General features: G+C 51.3%; 2 protein-coding genes and 1 long non-coding RNA gene across 9 annotated transcripts; 1 reads left to right on the top strand and 2 right to left on the bottom strand.

Moving 5' to 3' along the window:
- Positions 1-21: 21 nt before the first annotated feature.
- Positions 22-12209, bottom strand: RUSC1 (RUN and SH3 domain containing 1). 5 transcript variants are annotated; one of them, XM_065902521.1, is made up of 11 exons: positions 12198-12209; positions 10030-11478; positions 9335-9745; positions 8193-8291; positions 7945-8021; positions 7658-7832; positions 7480-7585; positions 7251-7297; positions 5529-6078; positions 4703-4831; positions 22-2927 (listed from the first exon to the last, which is right to left on the bottom strand). In XM_065902521.1, the coding sequence occupies exons 2-11, from the start codon at positions 11390-11392 to the stop codon at positions 2759-2761; spliced, it is 3126 nt and encodes a 1041-aa protein (XP_065758593.1). In that variant the 5' UTR covers positions 11393-11478; positions 12198-12209; the 3' UTR covers positions 22-2758. The 5 variants fall into 5 exon arrangements, with proteins under 5 accessions (XP_065758593.1, XP_065758583.1, XP_065758602.1 ...); XM_065902511.1 differs by lacking the exon at positions 12198-12209 and having other exon boundaries at positions 10030-11521; XM_065902530.1 differs by lacking the exons at positions 9335-9745; positions 12198-12209 and having other exon boundaries at positions 7939-8021; positions 10030-11519.
- Positions 10089-13455, top strand: LOC136144772 (uncharacterized). Its single transcript, XR_010658632.1, has 3 exons — positions 10089-10152; positions 12433-12577; positions 13323-13455. It is a non-coding gene; the product is annotated as an uncharacterized lncRNA (long non-coding RNA).
- On the bottom strand, positions 12573-21799 carry FDPS (farnesyl diphosphate synthase). 3 transcript variants are annotated; one of them, XM_065902570.1, is made up of 10 exons: positions 21666-21799; positions 20377-20518; positions 19107-19247; positions 15175-15255; positions 14911-15033; positions 14495-14583; positions 14327-14399; positions 13588-13665; positions 13352-13486; positions 12573-12832 (listed from the first exon to the last, which is right to left on the bottom strand). In XM_065902570.1, the coding sequence occupies exons 2-10, from the start codon at positions 20515-20517 to the stop codon at positions 12632-12634; spliced, it is 1062 nt and encodes a 353-aa protein (XP_065758642.1). In that variant the 5' UTR covers position 20518; positions 21666-21799; the 3' UTR covers positions 12573-12631. The 3 variants fall into 3 exon arrangements, with proteins under 3 accessions (XP_065758642.1, XP_065758634.1, XP_065758623.1); XM_065902562.1 differs by having other exon boundaries at positions 20377-20539; positions 21666-21788; XM_065902551.1 differs by lacking the exon at positions 21666-21799 and adding an exon at positions 20617-21626 and having other exon boundaries at positions 20377-20539.
- Between the last annotated feature and the right edge of the window lie 3569 nt (positions 21800-25368).

The raw sequence follows: 25368 nt of genomic DNA on the forward strand, positions 1-25368 counted from the left end.
CTCCAACCACTGTTGGCTGTTGGATAAAACCTTTTCCTCAGCACTTACAGCCTTTTTGGTCTGGGCCAAGTCTAACCAATCAACATAATAATCAGTTACACCTGTACCCCTTGTAACACACAGACGTCTACTGCTCATTAAAAACCTCTAAGGTTGGCAGTAAGTTTAGACTACATTTTCTAGGCCACTATGTTAGACTGTTTCCATTGTAAGCAATGTACATGTATTCATTTATTTCATCTTCATAACAGCCCTTTTGGTAGGTACCAAAACCAAATTTTACAGATGAGGAAACTGGAGCAACAGAGAGGTTAAGTAACTCACCCAAGATATTATAGCTAGTTAATCCTCATAATAGTCCCTTGTAGTTATTATTCCCGTTTTCATAGAAGTAAAAACTGAACCTCGGGAAGGTTAAGTAAACTTGCCAGATCATCTAGAACTAGTGTTGGAGCCAGAACTCCAAAATCTTTTAAGTTCATTCGCAAATAGCTAAGTTGTCAGAAATAGCCAAAGCCTGCCCCTACTAAGGAAGATAAATCTATTCCTGCCAACTGAAAGACCTAACAAACTCTTGTCCTAGACAGGAGTCAGACATTTAATCTTTGAGTTCATCTAGAATACAGTTGCTCAGAAGCCTTAAGACACTTGACTACAAGAGCTCAGTCTCTACTCCTGCAAGAACTTTGGGTTTATCCCACTATTACATAAACAGTCTATCCATGGCTGCAAAAACAATACCGTAGCAGTTAATTTAAGGTTTCTTTAATCTTTTTTTAATCTTTAACCTTTAATATCCCTTTAACATCTACTTAAAACTATTCTGTTTGAATAATATATAATGATAATAGCATAAAACTAATTTTATATCAATCTGTGTCCTATCTCAAGATGTTCTGTTACCTGATAACCATTAGGCTCCAGCTGCCAATATCACCAGGTCTCATTGATTCTCTGACAATATTGTTCTAGGACTCCTCCCACTTTTGAGGATTACCCACTATAAAACCAAGCACATAGGGATAAGAGTCAGAAAAAAGGAGAGGGCAGGAATCTTAGGAAATGAAACCTGTGTACAAGTAAAGGGTTTCTGAAACTTTAGAATCATTCCCACCCCACCACATACACCAAAGATCTCACTTTAAGAAATACTGGTCCCAAAGTCATAGTCCTCCATATCTACTGTCTTATAACTTAAAATGTTATAAAAATAAAACTTCTTTTGCAGTAGTAGTTTGCAATTGAAGAAGCTTCATAAACTTGAGTACTCCCACTCTTAAGAATATATTGAACAACTAGGAATTCTCAGAGGCAGTCAGAATCCAGTTTGAAAAACATCACCCTAGAAAACACCTGAAATGGAAACTGAGGTGTAAAGCTGAGAGGACCACCAAACACAAAAAGCAAAATTAAAGCAAGGAGCAGATGAATATCGTAAATGGCCAAGAATAGGAAACATTAAATCTTAGAAAATGGCAAAAGCATGACACAGCTGAGTCTAACCAACCATACCCCTGAGTATTTCCAAAGTGTCAGCTCTTATTTTCTCAAGTCCTTTCTCCTAACAGCAGCCCAATGTGCTTTTAACCAAGTTTCCAAAGATGAAGGAAAATTTAAAATGTTTTTCTTCTGTTTCACCTCAGTTTCACCGGTTCTCAGCTGCCCCCTAACCTTCCTATTAACTGATTACAGCTTTCTATTCTTTTAACCTTTTAGTAATTCTCCTGTAGGCAATCATTTGTAGTGATTTCTACCCCCATCCTCCAGGCTCTAGAGCATTTAGCTATTCTCATTTCAGAAGACTGAAAGGAAACTCATTAACTCCTAATAAAGTAATAGACATCAAGTTATTATGCTTTTTCCTAAAATTATATCACCGCAGAATGGCGATATTAAATAGAGGGGAAAAAAGTGTCCCTTTTTAACACCTTTAATCTTTCCCATCACCTCAGCTATGAAGCTTGTAAGTACAATTTCAGGGACTGTCTTCCCAGCTCTCCCATATCTACTCAGCCTCCTACTATATCAGTCTAAGCAAAGCAATCAAGTCTCAGACTAGAGATGCGCTTCAGTGAGTCAGGCACCAATCAGGGGCTACCTTTCAAGGAGCAGAACTAGACCCAGCTAGGAAGGAAGCATCTCCCTTGGGTTCCCCATGACACAGCCTCCCTCCCCTCCCCCATAGCCTATGTCCTGAAACCCACAGTGACAGACACATTCAACTCCCACTCTTTATTGGGACAAAGGAGGAAGGAGACAGACCAACACCACAGGCTCCCCCACCAGGGGTGTCCAGACTTCAGCACCTAGTCCAGCATGAGTACATCATAAATACAGGCAATGTGGGATGGGTGAGGTGGGGGAAGGTTCCATACACAAGACTATAGAGGCCCTTTACGTCTTGGGAACTGAGGCATATATAGAGGTGCAGTCCACTTATGGCGGAAGAAGATAGAGGGGGGGGGCTAGATTTCCATTTTGCAGAATACAGATTGGAAAGAGGAAAGAGATGGCATGGAGGGAAATTCCTTTTTATATATGTTGGAAGAGCAGATTTCACCTTATAGATGGGTACAGGAGGGAAGGAAGAAAGTTTATTTTAGATATTAGCAGAAATGGCTATGGGAGGAAAGTGTCATTTTGCAGACAGGGAAAGTACTTTGGGGACAGTCAGTATACATGGGTGAGTATTCAGAGGCCATTCCATTCCCAGGTGACAGAGGGAGAGAGAGGTGCAGTAAAGGAAAAGGTGCTAGGCCTAGAGAACAAGGGAGGTATACCCCACGGGTACCAGCCCCTCCGCTCCATCCCTCCCACAGCGGAGCCAGTCCTCATCCACAGTGGCGATGACACGCAGCACTTCCCCTCGCTGGAAGCTCAGCTGGTCAGGTCCTGCAGCAGTGTGGTCACAGAGAGCCCGGACTGCCCTGTGAGGAGCCAGAGGGAGATGCTGGGATGAAGTGAGGTGGGGGTGCCTGTCGCCAGCCTCACCTCCCCACCTCTTCGGTATGTATGTCTCTGTTGATTCAGCTCAGTAGACATCAGCTGGGCTCTGGGAGAGACATGGGGACCACGTCTCTTCAACATGTTGATTTGTTTGGGGCCCCAGCCCTCTCCTAAGCTCCAGACCCACTCTTTAGCTCCTTATTGTAATTGGCACTTCTCTGGTGCTTCATATTCAACTTACACAAACTAAATGACTCATCTTAACTTTCCAAACTAGTCCCTCCTCTTAGGTCCCCTGTAGTGGTAAATGGCATCACCTATACAGTTATTCCTAGTAAAAAAACAAGGGATCTCAGTCTCTACATCCAATCAATCACCAAAACATGTTTGATGTTGGTTTCTCCCACCACTCCATTTATCTTCAACTTCACTGCCATTGTCTTAGTTTAGGCCTCTATACTCTCTGGACCACTGGCATATAACCTAACTGGTCTGCCTGAATCCTGACCACCCTCTCCATTCTCCACACAGCAGTAGAGATCCTTCTAAAACTTATCATCCCTGGGCTTTTAAGACCCTTTAATGGCTCCCACTGCCTTGGAGTAGATACCCAGCTTCCTTCAGTGGTCTACCGACACCTCTGACCTCCCCATCACCACTGCCAGGATCCTTCACTCCAGCCACAGCCAATCATGTACTCATAGTTCCTCACTTACCACACTTTGACTTCTCCACCTTTGCATCCTGTTCCTTCTGCAAGATGCATAGCCCGCACCATCACTAGGCTTCTCTAAGTCCCCAGACCTGGGGAAGAAGCCCTGTCTGTATGGCTTCAAAGGACTGTCTTCCTTTCCCAGAATCTTTAGCACACAAAATTGTAAGTGCTCGTTTATTAACTGGTATCCCCACTGGACTATAAGCTTCTTGAGGACAGAGATTCCAACAGGTTTCCCTTTGCATCCCCTCCTCCAGTATAATGCTAAGCACATAGTATGCACTTGAAAAGTACTTGAATGGAAGATCAAGAAACCTGATTCAGGGGTTTCCCTGATGACTCAGTGGTAGAGAGTCCACCTGCCAATGCATCCTTTCGGATGCTTTCCATCCCTGATCCGAGGAGATCCCTCATGCCACGGAGCAGCTAAGCCCATGCACCACAACAGGAGTCACAACTCCTGAAGCCGTTGCATCCTAGAGCCCGTGCTCCACAAGAGAAGCCCGGGCGTTGGGAAGCCTGTGCACCACAACTGGAGAGGAGCCCCAGCTCGCCACAACTAGAGAAAAGCCCGAGAAGCAACAAAGACCAGAACAGCCAAAAAAAAAAAGAAGCCAAATTCAATGGACTGAGAACCTAAAAGAAGCCAGACCCTAAAGATGACCAGCCCCTGGTGCCAAATTAGAAGGCCCCCCTAAAGAGAAGCCCAGTCCCCCAGGGGACACACACGCATTAATTCGTACACTCGCACAGTAATAAAACTGACCGGTAACTGGACACCTTTTATGTGACTAATGCCTTTATAAAATCACGTTTAGTCTTCACAACAACCATAAGAAAAATATAAAGTATCTTTTTACAGAAAAAGAAACTAAAGGTTCAGAGAGACTAGTATCACAGTAATAATAGACAGCAAAGATGCAATGCAAACCAAGCACTGTCTGACCTTACATCACCTCCCATCCACATTGTGAAGACAGAAAAACCCACACATGGAACATAACATGTGCACACCAGTGCTTTCTCCCTGCCCCTCCTTACCTGTGGGTCTGCACCGTGCTGGGTTCTGAGACCTCAAGCTCCTTAGGAGATGAGGGAGCCTCAGGAGGTGCCGCCCGCTTCACCAGAGCCAACACACTCACTGTCGGGGGCAACCAGCTGGATGGTCTCCTGGAGGGAAGGATGCAGGATCACAGAGGTCACCCCACCTCCATAAAAAGAACCAAGTATCTGGGACTTTGGAGGGAGGGAGAGGCTGAGGGACCCAACTGCGGTTCAAGAGGTCAGGAGTTGGTCACTGCTGAGGGCAGAGTGGCAGGCATGAGACACAGTTACCTTTAAGGTGATTAGGGAGGTGACAATGAAGGTCTACCACACCAAAAGACACAACGGGACCTATGGAACCAGCGGGCTTAGCTCCAGAGAGTCACTAAAGAGTACCTGAAGCCATTAAGGGGCCACCAGTGGTCAAACCCTGGAGCAGGAGTCCGCAAACATTTCCTTTTTTTCTAAAGAGCCAGAAAGTACTTTTGGCTTTGAGAGCCAAGAGGAAACATGTACAATATCATGCAGGTATTTAATAACTGTTAAAAAGTTCATGACTTGAGAATATAACCATCATGGCTATAGAAAAGCCAGGCTGTCAACCTCAGACCTAAAGGATCCCTACTGAGTTTCAAATTAAGAGTGACTGAGGGAGTTCCCTGGTGGTCCAAAGGCTAGGACTCTGCCTTCACTGCCAGGGCCTGAGCGCAATCCCTGGTCAAGATCCCGCCAGCACCCAGTGCACCAAAAACAAACAAATTGGGCTGACTGGGGGCTCTGAGATGGGGTCAGAGGTCATGGAGGGGGCCAGGGACCCCGTTACCTGGACTTTGGGGCTCCACTCTCAGTTTCTGCGAGGCCCCCTGGCACTCCAAACAGTCTACCCAGCCATACGCCTCGGCCTGGTGCTGCTTCCTCCGTGTGCAGGGACCTCTCCGGTGCGGCCTCAGCTGCAGGCCGGGTGCGCCTGGATCCCCACCGGGGAAGAGGCAAGCCCTCGGTGCTGCCAGACGCATAGACCCGGGAGGCCTGGGTCAGCTGCTCCCACCAGCTGCAGGGGCTGGGAGAGCTTGAGGGGGCCGAAGGGCCTGGAGGGGCCTCCCCAGAAGCCCCCCGGAGGCTCTGGGCCAGCCGACCCCCCCAATGCAGCACAGCTTGCACAGTCTGCTGCAGGGCTGGAGGCGAGCCTGGGGGCGGTGGGGCCTGAGGCGGTCCCAGGGGCAGGTGGTGGTGGTGTTCAAAGAGCAGGTCCAGGTGGAAGGTGAGCACCGACAATGGCTGCAGCAGGAGCAGCAGCTCCGTGGACAAGGAGGGGCAGCCAGCCCGGGCCAGGGAGAAGAAACCAGTGGGCAGGTACAGGAGGGACAGCAGGCCTGGGAAAGAGCAGGTGAACATCAGCCCCTGCTCTGGGTCTCGTCCAAGGGCTTCAGCTGGCCAGTCAACAAACACCCTCCTGGGCCTCGCTCTAACTGGGCACTGGGGCAGAGAGAGGGGGACTCAGCAGGATACAGGGCTGCCACATCCCTGCTGTGGAACCACTGCCTAGGGAGGGGTGTGGCAACAAGTAAGCATGCAGGTTGCATCGATTCAGTCGTGCCCCTTTGCAACTCCATGGACCATAGCCCGCCAGGTTCCTCTGTCCATGATTCTCCAGGCAAGAATACTGGAGTGGACTGTTGTCCCCTCCTGCAGGGGATCTTCCCAACCCAGGGATCAAATCATCTCCTGGGTCTCCTGCATTGGTAGGCAGATTCTTTACCTCTAATGCCATTTGGGATGCCCAGTGGCAAGTATATAAGTAACAAAAAGGAGGACTTGAGGGCCATGGGAGCAAAATGGATGAGTGGGGTAGGGAATGGGGATGGAGCCTCACTGAAGAAGGACCCAAAGGATGAATGAAAGTTAATGAGGGGGCAGGAGGAGCAGGAAGCCCTACTCAAGGAGGAGGCACAGCAAAAGTAGGGTTCTGGGGCAGGAAGAACTGAAAAGGAGACTGTTAACCAGGGAAAGCCCCAGATCTGAAGGCAAAGGCCAGATAACCAAGTCTTTGGAGGTTATAGTGAGGATTAGGGTCATTCCTCTTATTAATAAGACTCCTTAAAAGAGTTCTAAGCAGGACATTCCTGGTGGTGCAGTAGGTAAGAATCCACCTGCCAATGCAGGGGACACAGGTTCCATCCCCAGTCTGGGAAGATTCCACATGCCACGAGGTAGATAAACCCATGTGTCGCAACTACTAAAGCCCAAGCACCCTAGAGCCTGTGCTCTGCAACAAGAGAAGCCACCACAATGAAAAGCCCACTCACAGCAATGAAGCATAGCCCCCGCTTGCTGTAACTAGAGAAAGCAGCACAAAACAATGAACACCCAATGCAACCAAATAAATAATAACTTAATTTCTCAAAAAGAGTTCCAAACAGAAGAGTAGTAAGATTGGAGATCTGGATCAAGAGCATTCTGGCATCAGGAGGAACCATCAAAAGAGAGCCCTTTTCCCACTTCCCCTAGTCTAGCAAGCCCATCCTCTCCCATTTGAGCCTCTGACCTGCATCTTCCTGGAGACTGGAAAACCACAGCTCCAACTGCTTAGTGCTGGGGGAGAGAGGAGGGAATAGAAGTCAGGGACACCAGACCCCTGTGGGTGGAGGATGGGAAATAAGGCTAGGACAGGGAAGGCCTCCTCTGGAGACATGGGACACCCACCATATGTCCCACCCAGGACACCCCTGCAGTCCCCAGGCTGTGGGAGGGACACCAGAAAGAAGGCCACTCACTTGAGGAGGCCCAGGATGAAGGCGTGGAAGCGGCTACGGCTGCTTCTCAGCGGGGCCAGACGGCTGACCTGGCTATACAGGGTGCCGAGGGAACGAGTGCTGGAGCCTGAGGACACAGGGCGCTGTCAGCCAGCCCCCAGCCCTGCCCTCCGCCCAGTCCCACACTCGCCCCCTTCACCTGGCTTCACAGACGCCTCCACCACACTCCAGGGGCTGCTCCGCCGCTGCCCAGTGATGAGGTCTTTCCGGAAAGGCTTCAGCCCGTCGGCCACCAGGGCATGGAGGGCCGGACAGAGGGTGGTCAGCACCAGGTGCCCCACGTCTGGGCTCAGACGGCTATCCCCCAACTGGGCCTGGAGGCGGCGCAATGGGCATGGGTCCAGGGATACCTCCAGCCTTCCCCTGCGCCCTCAGAGCTACATGCCCCTCCTCACCCCCCAACACCCTCCCTACAGGCACCTTCACCTTCTGAACTAAGTTCCGGGCGGCCCCAAAGTGCGAGATGATTTTATCCACTGAAGCACTAACAGCTATCAGGAGACCTGGGAGCGGGGCGGGGAAAGAGTAAGAAGCGTCAAAGCCCCTTGTCTCTCCCCAGGCAAACCGCGAGGGACTCGGAGAGTCCAGTTCACACAATTTGACCGTGAGAGAGGAGGGCCTAAGTGAGGGGAAATTGATTTCCAAACCAAGGGTCAAAAGTCAAGGTGTCCTACCTTTTTTTTGCTCCTGCAGCTGGCCAGTCCCACTCTGGGCTTCTGCCATCCACAGTCGCTGGGCCCCGGGGACGCCGGCAAACGACCAGGAACTACGGACTGGGATAAAGCAAGAACGCACTGACACCAGGGGTCACCCCCAAGGACTCCAGGCTTTCGCAAGGGTCATCTCCTATGGGTCTAGACACCCCAGCCCCTGAAGTCTTGGGAGAGGGAGCCTAGGGCTGTGGGGAGCACAGGGCAACTCCCGTCCCGGAGTGGAAGCCTGCTCGGATCTCAGTACTGCCGCCCTGCTCCCCACTTCTCAGTTTCCATTTCCCTTCCTCACGGCCCAGCTCCCACTCCTCGATCCCGGAAGTCCCAGCATGGGGCAGCCGTGCTCACCTCCCTCCTGCCTGCCAGGCTGGGCCCTGAAAGGCGGGAGATGACAGGGCAGGGGAGGGAGGGGCAGCCTTGTGCCAGCCACTCCCCCCACACCCTGGCGGGCGGTGGCGGGGGAGGGGGGGACGTCAGGTCCGAGGGGACCCAGGGAGCACGTGGGGAGCCTGGACCAATGGAAAGACAGACAGACGGGAATGGGAGGAGAGACGGAGGGAGAGCAGACCCAAGGATTGGGAGGCTGGAAGGCGCCGGAAAGGGGAAACCTGGGTCCTGCGCCAGCTAGGCGGAGGGCCCCTCGCTGCAACCCACAGGGGCTGGTCCCAAGGGGAAGGAGTGACCAGAATCCCCTTTGGCCAATGAGCTGAGCGAACTTCACCCTTCACCCTTCCCGTACAAGGTGGGGGTCAGGCTCGAACTGCACTGGCCAGGGAATTCTACAGAGGGTGTGACCCAAGGTCCTTAACAATGGACTTGCTGGGACCCCCTTAAGCTGTGTGTGGAAGCCGGCTAAGCCTGTATCCACTATGTCCCGGCCACGCAGCTGGGAAAGCAGCAAACTTCACCCAGCACGGGGAGTTAGCAAGGCCAGACTCCCCAGGACCAATGATCTTGGAATCGCCCAGGTCGAAGGGCTGGACCCAGCCGGGTAACCCGGGAAAAATCTAAAGCAAAGGTCTGGCCGAGGATGGGTGGGGCTTTGAAGTGGGCGGGGCAGCCCCGCCTGAGGCGTGGCCCGCGGGGCTGGACCCCATCCGTCTTACGTAGCCTGGGCGGAGGCGGTGGGCTCCTGGTCCAGCGAGGGGCCTTCGGCAGACGAGGTGGCCGTGGCAGCGGGGGGGCGGGTACCTGGCGGGGTGGGGAAGCCACGGGGGGGAAGGTGCTACTTCTGGGAAAGAGCGGGGACAGCAGCAGTGCCAGCTCAGGGCTGGCCAGGCAGGGAAGGTCCCCCCTAGCCGGAGGCGAATAGGCCCCCACCGGGGACAGGCGGACGGGCAGCAGCTGCTCCTCCGGGGTACTCGGTGCCCCCAGGAGCCGCAGCCCAGCGCCTGGCCAGCTGGCCAGAGGCGCCAGGAGCAGAGACCCAGCTGCGGCCGCGCTCCCACCCTGCAACAGGGGGCGCCCGTCAGCCGAGAACCGAAAAACCAGGGGCCGAGGGAGCAGGAGGGGACCGGCTGCAGGCGGGATTGGCGGGGCAGATGCGGAGGGGAAGGAGGCCAGCGGGATGGGCAGCCAGGCAAGGAGGGGCGGGAGAAAGAGGGAGCAAAGAGTTAGTCCCGTAACCCAAGGACCCACCCAGTTTCCCTTTCCCGGAGCGCTCCCGGTAGCAGGGGACGGGAAGGAAGGGCGGGATGGGTCACACAGAATGGAGGGGAGACAGGGGGTCGGGTCGGAAGCTTTGGAGGTGTGGGGAGGCCGAAGGCCAGCCCTCCTCTCGCCACCTCCTATGGCCACCTACCTTCAGTGCCAGCCTGAGGACCTGACTGCTCCGGCTCCTTTGAAGCTGGGGCCTCCTCACCAACAGCTGGGCTGCCCGCCCTGCCCTCCTCGGGCTGCCCCTCTGCTATAGGCTGCAGCCCAGGTCGGTTCTTCTTCCTCCGGGGAGGGACGGGTGGCGGTGGGGGCCGAGGTGGGACCAAAGCCCAGCCAGCTGGGGGGTCTCGGGGCGGGACTGGCGGGGGCGGAGCCCGGCTTCGGGACCGGAGTTCCTTGAAGGTGGTGACTTCCCGGGGAGGCGCCTGGGAGCTGCCGAGCGACCCTGTGGGGGGCAGCTCGGTGTCTGGAGAGAAGACGATGAGCCAGTCACTGCGGTCTTTCTTGGCCTGCGGCACGAGGGGCAGCCCTGGGCCCCGCTTGCGCTTCTGGGCCAGCTCGTGGAAGGACGTGATTGTCCGGTGGGGCACCGGCTCCTCGCTGACGTCACTTCTCCATCCCCCATCAATTTTCCCTGCATCAGTTTTCGAACCAGAATCAGTTATTCCTGTATTGGTTTTCCAACTGGAGTCGAATTTTCCAGGTTCAGTTTTCCAACATTCAATAGTATTCCCATTGACTTTCCAACCGGAGTTATTGTTCTCAGTGATTTTCCAGCTAGCATCAGTTGTCTCTTTGTCAATTTTCCAAATGGGGTTGATTTTCCAACTGGGTTCGGTTTTCCCAGCGTCGATTTTCTCATCAACCTCTGGGAGGTCAGAGGTAGGGAGGTCCTGCTCCTCGGCCTCCTCCTCTTCCTCTAGCCCTGGGGAAGGGAGGTCCTGGCCAGTGGTCAGGGCATTACAATTGGAGTCCAGGCCTGGACCGGATGGAGAGGAAGCTTCAGAGCAGGAATCCGGAGAGCAACAAAAGCTGTCTGGGGAGCAGGTGCCTGGGCCTGCAGAAGCCAGGGGGGAGCCTTGCTCCAGGGGAACGATGCTGGGCTGAGGGTGGACATCCTCGTTGCCAGGGAGGTCCCTGGAGTAGACTGAGATGGGGGACTCATCGGGGCTAAGATCTGAGCAGGAGCTGAGAGAGGAGGAACAGCCCGGGTCTGAGGGAGAGGCAGCCCCCTCCTCCTCCTGGGCTAGGTCCTGCCGGTTTTCTAGGCCTGGCCCATGCTCCTGGCAACATCGGCAGGGCACGGCTGGGCTGTTGGAATTGGCGTCCACCAAGGTCCCACTGCAGGGGCCCCGGCTCTCCTTGCCCCCAGTGTCCCCTGGGGGCGGGGATGTGCTCAAGGGCCCCTCCCGGAGCTCCGGACGGCGGGACAAATGCAAGCCTAGAGAGACATGCTGGAGGTGGATGTGGTTGAGGTTGCAGAGTAAAGCCCTCTGAGGGGACAGCATGGTGCCGGCGGCGACAGGATGGCCTCTAGGGAATGAGGAGGATCAGGCCTCTCACATCCACTTGCCTGGCAACCGCAGATGCAGCCCTAGAAGAGAGGAATAGTGAAACCCAGCCAGCGAGGGTGCAGGCCGCGGGAAGGACACCAAGGTGACTTAGGTGCTGGGGCAGGCGTGGAAGGGCGCCTGGGGCAATATTTAAATGAGATGCAAATAGACATCGAATGGCTATTAGTTTCCGCTGCAGTGTTTGCAGGTGGAGTCGAATGTAAACCCCACCCCCCCTCCCCGAGAATGGGGCGGGGAGGGTCAGAGAATGCGGCTGCGCCCTCGATCTCCTTGGAGGTGCGGAGGCTTGTAAAAGGATGGGGCCCAAAAGGGACCCTGGGTCCTCTCTGCTGCAATCTGCCTGCCCCTCACTCCCAGGGGAAGGGGTCGAGAGGCCCCGCCCAGATGATCTGAAATGGGGTGGGGGGAGGTGCGTCCGGTTGGTTGAAGCAGGAAAGGGGCAGGCGTGGGGGGAAGGACCGAGCTGCAGGAGCAACCGTCAGCCTGTCAACTTCACCGGGCAGGCCGGCCGGCACGGACCTCGGCTCCGGGCTCCGGGCTCCGGGCTCCAGCCTACAGCCGCGGTGCACCTTCACCCTGCGGCGAACACCAGCATGTCTGTCCCATTCTCTCTGCACTTGTCTGTATGGTGCAGCTCCAACCCACCCCTTCTCTATTCATTTTTTACTGCTCCCCTCTCCTGCCCCACCCCACGAGCCCCAATCCATCCATCCACACCCGCAGGCCAAGCCATCCTCACCAGGGTCTTCCTGCAAGCCGCTCCGGCGTCTGGAGCCGCGTCGGGCTCCGCGGCTGCGGTCCCCGCCCAGCCCGCACAGACTGGAGGGGAGGGGCGCTGGGACGACCCGCCAGCGCTGCGCAACCGCGCCCCTTCACGCATGGGCGTGGCGAGTCTCAGACCCAGCCCCCAGCGCTTGACGCTTTTGCCTGTCACCCACCCAGGCCCAGCTCAATGGCTTTTGATGCATCCTAAGGTCTCACTGCAGGGACCTTTTAGTCCCAAGGGGATCCTGAAACCAAAGCCTGAGGTTCCGGCTTCCATGCAACTGGCCCCCACCCTGCCCATTCTGGACAAAGCTGCGCCCCTGGCTGACACAAGCAGAAACGGAAGAACCACAGGTTAGACATTAATTTATTGAGAAGCCTCCCTTCCCCACCTTCACAGACTCTAGGTCACTTTTTCCGCTTGTAGATCTTTTGTGCTAGCCCCAGGAAAATGGCTGGGGGCAGGGGCGCAGCATACTGCTCGATGAGACCCATAATGTGGCTGTAACTGTCTTCCTCGTATTGCATGTACACAGCCGACAGATTCATCTCCTCGTAGAGCGCCTTCACCCGGGCCACCTTCTCAGCCTCCTTCTGCCCATAGTTCTCCTGAAGGGTCGGGGGTAGGAAAACGGGCTTATTAGCCTTTCCCCAGCACCTCTAGGTCCCCTCCACTCCCCCAACCAGGTATTCCAGAACCTCTCCAATGCCATTCATTCATTCATTCCATTCCTGCCTCCAGTTTCAAGAGTCTCTGAGTAGCTAAGATCTCGAACTCCACCCCCCCCCCCCCATACCAAATGCTCGGTCAGTGGGGTTCAGGCCTCAGCTTCCTCTACCCCAGGGTTTCTCAACCCTTGGCCCATTTGAAATTTCTGGCAGATAGCTCTTTGTGGGAAGCTACTGTATGTGTGGTATTTGGCAGCATCTCTGGCTTCTACTCACCAGGGATCCCAGTGGCATAGGCACACACACACACCCCAAGTTATGATGACAAAAAAAAAGTCTCCTGACACTGTCAAATGCCAGGGTGGGTGGGTGTGTGTGTGTGGCAAATCACCCCCACTGAAAAACCACTGCTCTTTCCCCTACTCCACAGCTTGGGGGTCCACAGCACACCCAGGGCACCTGCAGGATTTGGCGCTGCTCTGGAGAGGCCCGCTGCAGACACTGAACCACCAGCCAGCTGCACTTGTTGTCCTGGATGTCTGTGCCGATCTTACCCGTCACGCTGGGGTCCCCAAAGAGATCAAGGTAATCATCCTGGGCAGAGGGGGTGCAGAAAAGGACGAATGCAGAGGCTGTAAGGCAGGGAAAGAGCAAAGCTGGAGCCTGTTTCCTGCCAGTGCCCCATGCCTTCCTACCTGAATCTGAAAGAACTCTCCCATCTCCAGCAGGATCTTCTTGGCATTGGCATGCTCCTTCTCCCCATTAATGCCCGCCTACGGTGAAAAGGGGGTTAACAAATCATACATCAGAGGTGCCTGCATCTTCCTGGCTGCTTCCTCCCACGAAGAGGGTCTTGCCCCAGTACAGCCCCCCAAGTCTTCTCTCCTTTCAGACATCCTTGGCTTCCCTGATAAAGGAAGTCCTGGCTGACGGTTCACCTTCTATCCCACTGATTTTAGCTATGGGTCTTCTTGCAAGTCACAGCAGAGGTGAGTCCATTTTGGGGGCCCTCAGACTCTTCTCTCACAAGGCTCAGTCCCTGAGTTGCTCTGATCCTGCTTCCTAAGCTTTTTACCATTTCCAAATTCTTTCACTATGGAAAGGAAAATAATCCCACTGATTGCCTTTGAATCTAGTCTTCTCCCTCAGCCTGAATTATCTCCTCCCCACTCCTACTACTGTACACAGATGGAGAATTCATTGTTCCCCCTAGATGGGCTGTCCACTTTCATGTAAACCACTCGGTTCTTTTATAATTAGTCCCACGGGTGGGGATTTTATCCTTATCTTATAGCTGAGGAAACAGACTCAGCAAGATTAAGTAACTTGCTCAAGATCACTCAGCCATTCATAGTGGGGGCATGTCTGCTCCGTGGCCTCCTTAATGAAAGGCCCATATGAGCAGGTCAGCAAGGGATGAAGAGGCTCACTCACCATATACATGGCAGCAGCTACAGGAAGGTAAAAGGAGTAGAAAGCTGTTTTGTACTTGACAATAGACTTATACCTGAGTGCAGGGAGAAGAGAAACTCCTTAGAAGGGTTATGCACCCCCCCCAGCCCTCCCTCTCACTGTCCAGATATGGTTCCCATGGTCCTTCACCTCTTTTCTGTGAATCTGCCAAGATCCACGTTGTGCTGGGGGGCTGTGATGAGGTCCAAGGTCTGCCCGATCTCAGTTTGATAAGAACTCTAAGGAGCAGGAAGATGGCCTGTGAACTGGGCTTTCTCCAGGGCGGGAGAACTCTGAAATCTTGGGCCCTACATCCCATAGCAGTTGATAATTGGGTGGTCAGAAAGACAGGAGGAAGAGAGAGCTCCCGAACTCAAGGCCCACACAGTCACACACATGCCCTTTACCACTCCTTTCAATCACACAGACACAGGGAAGCTGCCCCACCACCTGCCCCAACCCCCTCCCTCAATTACTTCCCCTTCCAGGCAAACCTGGGTATCACCCTAAAACAAGAATGTCCCATAGAGGCCAAGGCCACGTGGGAGCCCTAGTCTGCAGCGCACCTGCAGGAAGAGCTCGATCAGGTCCAGGTAATAGGGCTGCTCCCGACAGTACAGCTTCAACAGGCGGTAGATGGATGATTCCAGAAGGAAAGCATCATTGATGGCATCCAAACCTATGCCTGGCTGTCAGGGACACAGAAAAACAAGCAATCAACTTCTGGCCTAGACTCATACCAAGCACCTGGAACACCTCCTCCATAGGCTCCATGAGACCCTTTCCAGTGGTCTGTTGCCATGCCCACCGCTACCTTCCCACCTACTTACCTTCTGATACCAGCAGGTCTGCCCCCGTCGGGTGAGGGATGAGTCCATAATGTCATCTGACACCAGGAAGAAGGCTTGGAGCTAGGATGGAAAGTGGAATGAGTTCCAGCGCTCCTTATGATTGTTCCTTCTACCAGCAACAGAGATGCTGCTTTTAAGAATCACTGAACAGGTTAGGTAGGTCAGGATGAGGCCAAGGACTGTTTTTTTTTTTTGGCCACATTGTGTGGCATGTGGGATCCTAGTTCCCCGACCAGGGATTGAACCCATGCCCCCTGCATTGAAAGCATGAAATCTCAACCACTGCACTGCCAGGGAAGTTCACTGAGGACTTTTAATCTAGGCTGTAAGACTTTGGAAAATTGTATGACCTCTTTGGCTCAGGCTTCCCAACTATAAAAAGGGCCAAAAAACTCCCTTGTTTTCAGAGTAAGAGACATAACAGATCTCCAGACAATCCCTGGTATCAGGGAGATGATGAAATATCTTCATATGCTGTACTCCTCCCTGGCCAAAAGCTTCGAGGAGGGTTTCAAGCAGGATTTCTTTATGCAGTGTGACTTTACACAACTTTAGGAACAAGAAAGACCAGTTCCTGCATTCTCTCTGGGCACTGCTTACCCACTCCAGCAAAAAGGAACAAAACCCATACCTCAGGAAGCTTATTTTGGAGCCCGGGTCTAATAGGGTGGAACTGAAGTCTGACGCCTGGTAACTTTCACCCATGGCTCTTAAACATCCTCAAAGGGCTTCCTCTTCTGAGTGCCAGCTTACTGGAAAGTGCCAGACTATGCTGGCTCCCTGCAGGACTGTGAACTACCTTGAGGCAGGGACGAGGTATCTGACTGCATGGCATTCGCAAAGCCCAGCACAGTGCTGGTCCATAAATGTTGTCTAAGAAATACATGCTAGAATGAACCACCGTAACTTCTCCCGGGGATACTTCTAGCAGCCAGGCTACACATTCTGGCTCCCTCAAATAGCTTGTGAAGACATGGTTTGTTGTTGTCTTTTTTTTTCTTTTTGGCTGCACCACATGGCTTGTGGGATCTCAGTTCCTCGAACAGGGACTGAATCTGGGCCCTACTTCAGTAATGAAAGTGCTGCACCCTAACCACTGAACCACTGATAGGAATTCCTTGAAGACACGGTTTATAAACCCTCACCCCACCCTGATCCTTGTGTGTGTCCCAGTGGATCTGCATGGCCCAGAGGAAGTGCTCACCACTACCCACCAGCTCGGCTGTGTACAGTGCAGACAGGGCTGTTGTCGTTTCAGGCCAAGTCCCCGGGGAAGGAGGCCTCCGTCGGCACCTTTCCCTCTGACCTCGCCCTGGAGTGGGGCCTAGGCTCTCCACAGCGGGGCACACACTTTATTTCCAATGTGTCCATGTGGAGTGGCATTGTTCCCTGAAGCCACGGCCCCACTGCCTCCCCTGAGTGGCTACAAGGGCCAGCTGGTTTCAACCAGCACCACTCAACCAAGGTCGTCTCTGAAGGGCATTCATTCCTTGGCTTCCCTCAATCCCCTCTGCCCCTCCATTGCACTTTCTGTTTATTAGGAAAACATTAAATCTACAGGGATTTTACCACAGTACTGGGTTGGGTTTTTTTAGTAATCTCCCCAGGTATGCGTTACAGTGGGAAGTAAAGAGAAACACACCACATTACCCATACTGCATCCTTACCAAAATGTCTACCCTGCCTAGTTCCTCTAGATACTGATCAGACTGGGCTGTGAGTCACTCTATCAAATAATTGGCCTAGACTTTAAAAAAGTCCATTATGATGGAGGAAGTTTCTAAAGACTGAAGAAAAACTAACAAATGCAATGCATCACTTCTGCTTGGATCCTAGATGTTTAAAAATAAAAAAAACACCTTATAGTACACAATTGGGGAAGAAACATGAATATTTAAATATGGAATATATGTTAGATAATATTATAATATCAATGTTAACTATCATGATTGTTGCTCTGATTTGAATGCTTCCCCCCAAAATTCCTATGTTGAAATCCTAACCTTCAAAGATAATGGTATTAGAAGGTGGACCCTTTGGGAGGTGCTCAGATCATGAGGGTGGAAGCCTCATGCAAGGGATTAGTGCCCTTATAAAGGAGACCTCCAAGCGCTCCCTTGCCCCTTCCACTTGAGGACACAGCAAGAAGATGCTGGCTACGAATCAGGAAGAGAAGTCTGACTCCTGGTAAGACCCAGTCATGTGGGTGCCTTGATCTTGGGCATCCCAACCTTCAGAGCTGTAAGAGATAAATTTCTGTTGTTTATAAGTTACCCAGTCACTGGTATTTTGTTGTTGCTCAGTCGCTAGGTCGTGTCCGACTCTCTGCAGCCCCATGGATTGCAGCACACCAGGCCTCCTTGTCCCTCACTACCTCTCACAGTTTGCCCAAGTTCATGTCCATTGAATCGGTGACGTTATCCAACCACCTTATTTTGTTATAGCAGCCCAAACAGACTACAACAGATGTGAAAATGGTATTGTGGTTATATGTCCTTGTTTTTAGGAGGTAAATGCTGAAATAGAAAAGTAAGAGGCTGAAGGAGATGTGGTAGAAGTGAAAGGAAGATAAAAGCAGAGATTATAACAAAAATCATCCAAAGCAGTGGTGGACTGCTCAAATGGGATCTTAGGGGAAATGGTCACAGTACAGCTGCATTTAAGGAAAACATGGGAATTCCCTGGAAGTCCAGTAACCACTGAGTCCAGGACTCAGCATTTTCACTGCCAGGACCAAGGGTCATCCCTCGTCAGGAAACTAAGATCCCACAAGAAGCACGGTTTGGTCAAAACAAACCAACCCAACCCCACAATGCAGCTAAGGTTAGTAACAACTGATTTTACCAGGTGAACTGCTGGGCCCCCCACAGCTCTGCCCTTATCCTCCTGCCCTTCACTCCTTGCCTGCTGTCTGTGGCTATGGGCTCCCCAGAACCACCGATCCCTAGAAGGGAACCTCTGTCACCGGGGCCCCGTCCTCAGTGAGGCCATCATCCTTTTACCCCCTTGGAGGCAAATCCCTACTGTATAGCCCCATCTCCCTTATAAGCTCTAGGTTGGAAATTCCACCACCTGCAGGACAGACAGCTCCACATGATCTGCTCACACCAAGAGCAGCATGGCCAGTGCTGAGCTCATCACACCCTCCCGCAGACCAGCCTCTCCTCTCCGCAGGCCAGGATCACCCATCATTCACCTAGCCCACAGTATCTTCCCTCCTGGGCTCATCTCCCACTCCTCAGGGCCTAGCACTCCCCAACTCCAGAACCTAGTCCCCCGGGAAGCCTAAAATGGAGACATTAGGCCAGGTCAGCAAACCATACACCTTCAAGAGCCAACTGAGTTTGGAGACAGGAAGACTAGAGCAAAAGAGAAACAGACCCACCCAAGAGAGTCCATCTCCAGTCTTGGGGAAGCGGCTTCAATTCAACTTCGGCCAACTGTTGCTATATGGGACTCTGGACGCATATCTAGCAATTTCTCATGTGATACAAGACATCTGGGGTTTCATGTGAAATCTCTTCTTTTATTAGGTTTAGGGAACTTAATTTTAAAATATTTTCAAAAACTACCAATAGGCTTCCAGTTTTCAATCTCTGCCATAGAATAATCTTCTAGAAGAACTATCTCACTTTCGTGGCTGTCCTCTGCTCTGAAGAGCGAGCTGACAACTTCATGACCAGTTCCAAGGCCCACCACTAGAGTACAGGTCAAACCTGTACCTACTGGTAAAAGAGCCTCCCCACATTTGTTAATCCTTATTCACTAAGTTTGGTCCCAGCACACCAGGGGCACAGAAACAGTGGAGAAGCCGAGTTTCAGGCCCATCCCTCCTGTCCCACCCCATCCCACCCAGGGCACCCCCACTCTAGTAAACCTCGTCTTCGCCTGCTGTTCCCCATCCTTCTCACCAGTTCCACACACCAGCCCACCGTCAGGGCCCGCTGGAGACTGTCAGCATCTTGTTTCCTGGGCTCCACAAGCTCCCGGAATGTTACCACCACCGTCAAACCCCGATTGTACTTGCCTCCAATGGCATTGTACTCCAGGACCTGGGGAAAGAGCAGAGGGGCAAGGTATCAGGAGCAGCTATTCTGAGATTTCTCCTTGTTTTCACCCACTGGCGACCAGGGAACCTAACTTTATCCTCCTCAGGCAGCCTCTGAACTACTACTGTCTTGGCTTCTTCCAAGTCGTGGAGCACAGCTGGAAGTTCCCCAGTCCCCAGGCTCTCTGCGTTGTCTTCTTCAGAACACTGAAAGGCTCCATACTGGAGATTAAAATCTGCTCCCAAACCCAGACAGGGCTTGAACCCGGGGAAAACGCTCGTGCATACCAAGGGAATGGCTAGCTCAGGTCTCTCCCATCCCCGGTTCTCCTAACTTCCTCTTCACAGCCCATTCCTCCTTTCTCAGCCACCTCCTCTGAGCCCCCCTCCACAGTTCAGCCTATCTGCAGATAAAAAGCCTCTCACTTAACTAAGACAAGCCCCCTCCTCCCCAAGTTAGCCAGAGGACAGCTTGGAGGGGACTCAGGTTGGGGGGACTCCTTCAATGGCATCACCTCCTGCTGGGGCTTCTCATTTTGCCTTCTGCTGCCCTGTTGTCAACCAGATGGAATTCATTGGGAAGAGACTTCCCTTTTTAATCTCCATCACAGTACAGACTTCCTTTTCCTTAGTTTCCCTCAGACAAATGAGACAGCATTTACAAAAAGAATTACTAGATACTCCAAAAGAATAAGGCAACTTAGGTTATCTCAACAAACAGTTCCTGCCCTAGAGGAGGGGTTTCTGATGGAACAGAAACTGAAGCTGATGAGCTTCACTCAGCCCCACCTCAGACTGCCTCCTCCCTTCCTCCCAGGTCCCTGCCAAAGTGGCCCCTTATGATTTCTGGACATCTAATTCCCTGTCTCAACAAAATCAAAGACTTACCCGGTTCAAGGCCTTCACCCCCAGGGCCCTCCACACCTATGCAAAGCAGTATGTCTGGCCTACCAGAACCACAAAGCTGGATTGATTGGACCTGCCCGGGCTCCGCCCCCTCCAGAATGGACCCAGAGTCTCTCAGATAAAAGTCTGTTCCCACATCTGTCAAAAGTCGCTCCAGAGCCAGAAAAAGACCCCACACATGCACAGAGATTGCAAAGGTTCACCCTCTCAAGTTGTAAATCCCTCACCTCCTTGAGTCGGGTAACGGCATCTCCTGTCTCTGGGTGCCCAATGTCCCCCTCAGTCAGCACCTTGACAATCTGGGAGAAGTGCTGGATGAAATTCTGCCTTTCTTGGGCGTAAGCATCCAATTTCTGGTCTCCATTCATTCTGAGGGAGGAGTAAAATGCTCTGACAAGAGGAAGGACAAGTCAGAAACCTAATCAGCTGCTCCCCTCCCCAAGGCCCCTCACCCCTGCCAAACTCACCGAGGCTCCTCTGTCCACGCTTGCCACCAGCAGCGGGCACTGTGCCAGGCCCCCAGGACTGGGCACCTGTGCCCCAGGGTGGGTCGCCGCAGGGGACCCAGCAACCTGTCCTGGGGTACCCAGCAGGGGGCTGGCAGCAAGAAGACCCCCACAGATCTCAGCCAGCGGGACAGAGGCAGCATGGGGGGTGGCATAGGGAGGGGGCATTGAGCACTCCCTGCAGGGGCAAGGACCAGAGGCAGATGCACGCTGTCACCTCCCCAAGTCACCCTCCAACCTTTCACCTCTGTACCCAGAATGCCCCACTCTCTTCTGGGCTAAGCTGGAAGGCACTTACAGAAAGAAACACAGGGAATAAAAAGTACGGCTGGGTAACCGAGACTCAGCTGATCACACTTAAAATAAGAAGGCTAGGACTCAAAGCCACCTAACATTACCCGGTTGAGGAACCGTCAAGCCTCCACCAGGGAGCCTCTGGGATTGCTACATTCTTGCTTTCTTCCTCCAAATTCTGGAGCACAGACAAGAATCCAGAGTAAAGGACCTCAGGACCGGGGGCTGGGAGGATCTTTAAATCACCTTCTTTTATAGAGGCCAAACTGAGGCCCTATGAGGTAGGAGGATACCCGGGGAGTGGCAGCGCCAAATCTAGAACCCAGGTCTCCCTCGGTAGGCAGGGAGAGGGGAGCGCAGGCTTTGAGATGTGAAAGCAGAACCCCTGGGTACTATGGACATGTAGTCTGGGGTTCTGGGACTGGACCCCCACAGAGCCAGGACTGCTGACAGCCTCGGAGCAAAACTGGGTGGGTGGTTAGGGTTCGCAGCGGAAGAGCAAAGCAGGGTGCAGTTATACTGGGATTCCAGGACAGCACATGGCAGAGTTCGGGAGTTTCTGCACATCCACGGTGTCAGCCAGTCGGTCCCACCAACTCCCCAAACGGGGGAACACCGACACAACAGACTTGACCTCCTGTGCCTTAAAGTTACGCTACAGAGGTAAGACCGAGTTTCTACCCCTGCCTCCGGCCCCAGCCCTCGACCTCTCTCACCTGTTCCTGGATGCCGGTTGCAGATCCAGATTGTTGGAGGGGTACTCCTAAAAGCTGGACCGCTCGGCGCTCGGGTCGCTGGATCTAGTAGTTCTCGACCTCCTTTCACTATAGGCAGCAATGCGTCACTAGACTACAATTCCCGAAATGCCACAGGAGGGGCAACGATTACGCGATCTAGCGCGGGCGGGCTGGGCGAAAACGAGCCACATTGATTGGCTACTTCCTCTCGTATGAGCATGAGGCCCTGTAACCAACAGCCAATGGAAGGGCTGCTCCTCCGGTACCTAAATATAAGAGGGCTGGAGTGGGCGGAAAATGGGGTGAGGTTGCCGGGAGTCGTAGCGAAAGAGACAGGTTTGGAATCCCTTGAACTCAGACTCTCAACAGTCGTTGTTTACTACTCAAATTGTCATTATTTTCCTGTGCAGTTGAGTCGCACTTTACTAAAACCCCAGGGGCACCAACATGGCTACTTAACTGGTTGTCTAACTTGGGCAAATCATATAACTTTTGAGCCTCAATAGACTTCTTTGAAACTATCTTACCTTATTTGTTAAATTAGGATAACACTGTGGTATAAAGTATATGAAGTGCTTTAAGTGCTCAACAAAGCGAAGACTCAAGCAGAAAACAGAACCGTTATCCCTACACACACGTACACACACACAGTTTACCCACCCACCATGGGTCACACACACATACACACAGTTTACCCACCCACCATGGGTAACACACACACACATACACACCCCATACACACACACACACTCCTTACCCACCCACCATGGGTAATACACACACACCCCATATACTTACACCCTGTACACACACACTCCTTACACACACATACCCTTTACACACACACACCTTTTACCAGCCACCATGGGTAACACACACACACACACACACACACACACACAGTTTACCCACCATGGGTAACACACACACCCCGTATACACACACCCCTTAAACACACACAGACTTTACACATACACACACACCCGTTACCCACCCACCATGGGTAATTATATAAAAACTGAAACCATAAAATAGAAGATAGCATAAGGGTAAGCCTTCATATTTGGATTTGGCAATAGATTCCTAAATGTGACACCAAAAGCATATGCAATGACAACAACAACAAAAAGGCAAATCAGACTTCATCAAAGTTAAGAATGTTTGTATATCAAAGAGCACTATCATGACAGGTAAGAAACACTACAAAACGGAACAAAATATTTGCAAATCATATACTGCATAAGGATTCAACATTCCAGGATATATAAAGAACTTCTAAGATTCCACAAAAAAAACACAACCAACCCAATTAGAAAATGGGCGAAGGACTTACGTAGACATTTCTCCAAAGAAAATGCACAAATGGCCAATAAGCACTTGAAAAGAGTCTCAATACCATTAGTCATTGCTGCTGCTAAGTTACTTCAGTCGTGTCCGACTCTGTGCTACCCCATAGACGGCAGCCCACCAGGCTCCCCTGTCCCTGGGATTCTCCAGGCAAGAACACTGGAGTGGGTTGCCACTTCCTTCTCCAGCACGTGAAAGTCGTGTCTGACTCTTAACGACCTCATGGACTGCAGCCTACCAGGCTCCTCCATCCATGGGATATTCCAGGCAAGAGTACTGGAGTGGGGTGCCATTGCCTTCTCCGATCATTGGTCATTAGGTAAATGCAAATCAAAACCATAATGTGATACTACTTTACACATTAAACTAGCTATAGCAAAAAACAAAACAAAACAAAACAAAAAAAAACACCTGAAAATAACAAACATCAGTGAGGACAGAGAAATTTGAATCCCCATAAATTGCTAGTGGGAATGTAAGGTGGTACAGTTGCTAACAAAAGTAGTTTGATGGTTCCTCAAAATGTTAAACAGAGAATTACCATATGACCCAGAAATGCCCCTCCTAGGTATATACCCAAAAGAAAATAGAGATACAAAGAAACTTGTATGCTTGTGTTCATTGCAGCATTATTCACAACACCAAAAGGTGGAAGCAACCCAAGGGTCCATCAACAGATGAGTGGATAAACAAAATGTGGTATACATTGATACATAAATGGATTATTATTGAGCCTTAAAAAGGGAGGAAATTTTGACACATGATACCACACGGATGAATCTTGAAGGCATTATGCTAAGTGAAACAAGTCAGACACAAAGGAAAAAATACTGTATGATTTCCCTTACTTATACTTATGATTCCACTAGAGTAATAAAATTCATAGAGACAGGAAGTAGAATGGTGGCTACCAGAAACCGGGGAGAGGGAAAAATAGGAAATTATTATTTACTGGGTACAGCATTTCATCCTGTTGAGATTTTACAAGTTCTTGAAATGGGTAGTGATGATTGTTGCACAACAATGTGAATATACTTAATGCCACTTAACTGTACACTTAAAAATGGTTTAAAATGATAAATTTTATGTTAAATATATTTTATGACAATAAAACTTATTGTACCTACCTGGAGTAGGACTAGGGAGCAGTCTAGGAAAACATCATTACATAGTAAACTACAACCCCAGTAGGGAGGGTGTGACATTGCTAACTTTCAGCAGGGTTGGGTTGCTAGGCCAGCCTGCCTTCACCTTGAGACAGGACTCTGTAAGGAAAAAAGCAGAACCTCAAAAGAAATTAGAGATCAGGTCAACAGAACCTCAGGTGCTAGGAAATTCCTCAGAGAAAGGCACAAAGCTTTGGCCTTTGGCCAAAGGAGTCTTATTTCACTTTCCTCATCCTATACCGTGATGTTCCCCACACCCAAATCATCCCACCCTTCCCCTCTCAGCCCCACGCAGCTGGCCAGGCATACCTATATCATTGTAGGTCCACATGAAATAAGGTCATTGAGGAGAAATTCCCTAGAGTGCACTTTGTAACAGGTGGAGCTCCTAGAAGTCCAGGAGGAAGATGGCTAGAAAGTTGAGATCAATGCTAAGGGGGAGGGGGTTGGGAAGGGATGGGGTGCAGGGTTAGCAGATGTAAGCTATTATATATAGAATAGATAAACAACAAGGCCCTACATATGGCACAGAGAACTATATTCAGTATTCTATGATGAACCATAATGGAAAAGAATATTTTTAAAAGGTGTATTTTATATATATTATATATATCATATATAAATGTAAAAATGAATCATTTTGTTGTACAGCAGAAATTATCACATTGTAAATCAACTATAATTCAAAAAAAGAAAGGGAAAAAAAGAGAATGGAGACCAAAAACAAAACAATACAAAATATGGACTTCCTGGGCAATCCAGTGGCTAAGACTCCACGCTTCCACTGTAGGGGGCAGGGGCCCGACCCCTGGTCTGGCCTGGGAGGATTCCACATACTGAAGGGCAGCTAAGCCCATGTGCCACAACTACTGAGCCCACACTCTGGAGTCCATGCCTCGGAGCAAGGGAAGCCATTGCAATGAGCAGCCCCCACTCCCTGCAACTAGAGAAAGCCCATGTGCAGCAACAAAGATTGAGTGCAGCCAAAGATAAAAATAATTATAATTAAATTTTTTAAAACTAAAAAAAAAAAAAAAATCCAGAAAGTGGAGACAAGGGCCCAGGGTGAGACAGTCCCTGATAGGCAGCCTGGCTCTTTGAGATGTGCAAAGCCTTCTTCTCTTTTTTCTTCTCTACACAAACACTTTATTTATGGAATAGCTATTAAG

This window comes from Muntiacus reevesi, chromosome 1, assembly GCF_963930625.1.
Source record: "Muntiacus reevesi chromosome 1, mMunRee1.1, whole genome shotgun sequence".
Classification (NCBI taxonomy): domain Eukaryota; kingdom Metazoa; phylum Chordata; class Mammalia; order Artiodactyla; family Cervidae; genus Muntiacus; species Muntiacus reevesi.

Excerpts from the sequence above, each read along its gene's own strand:
- RUSC1 (XM_065902521.1), bottom strand. The coding sequence starts at position 11,392 with ATGCTGTCCCCTCAGAGGGCTTTACTCTGCAACCTCAACCACATCCAC. Across the intron at positions 9,746-10,029 it reads TCCTCAGGCTGGCACTGAAG|CCGGTCCCCTCCTGCTCCCT; the intron begins GTAGGTGGCCAT and ends TCCCGCCTGCAG. Across the intron at positions 7,586-7,657 it reads GGAGGCGTCTGTGAAGCCAG|GCTCCAGCACTCGTTCCCTC; the intron begins GTGAAGGGGGCG and ends CTGTGTCCTCAG.
- FDPS (XM_065902551.1), bottom strand. The coding sequence starts at position 20,810 with ATGCCACCCCCCATGCTGCCTCTGTCCCGCTGGCTGAGATCTGTGGGG. Across the intron at positions 15,034-15,174 it reads AGACCTGCTGGTATCAGAAG|CCAGGCATAGGTTTGGATGC; the intron begins GTAAGTAGGTGG and ends TGTCCCTGACAG. Across the intron at positions 14,584-14,910 it reads TGATCGAGCTCTTCCTGCAG|AGTTCTTATCAAACTGAGAT; the intron begins GTGCGCTGCAGA and ends CCTGCTCCTTAG.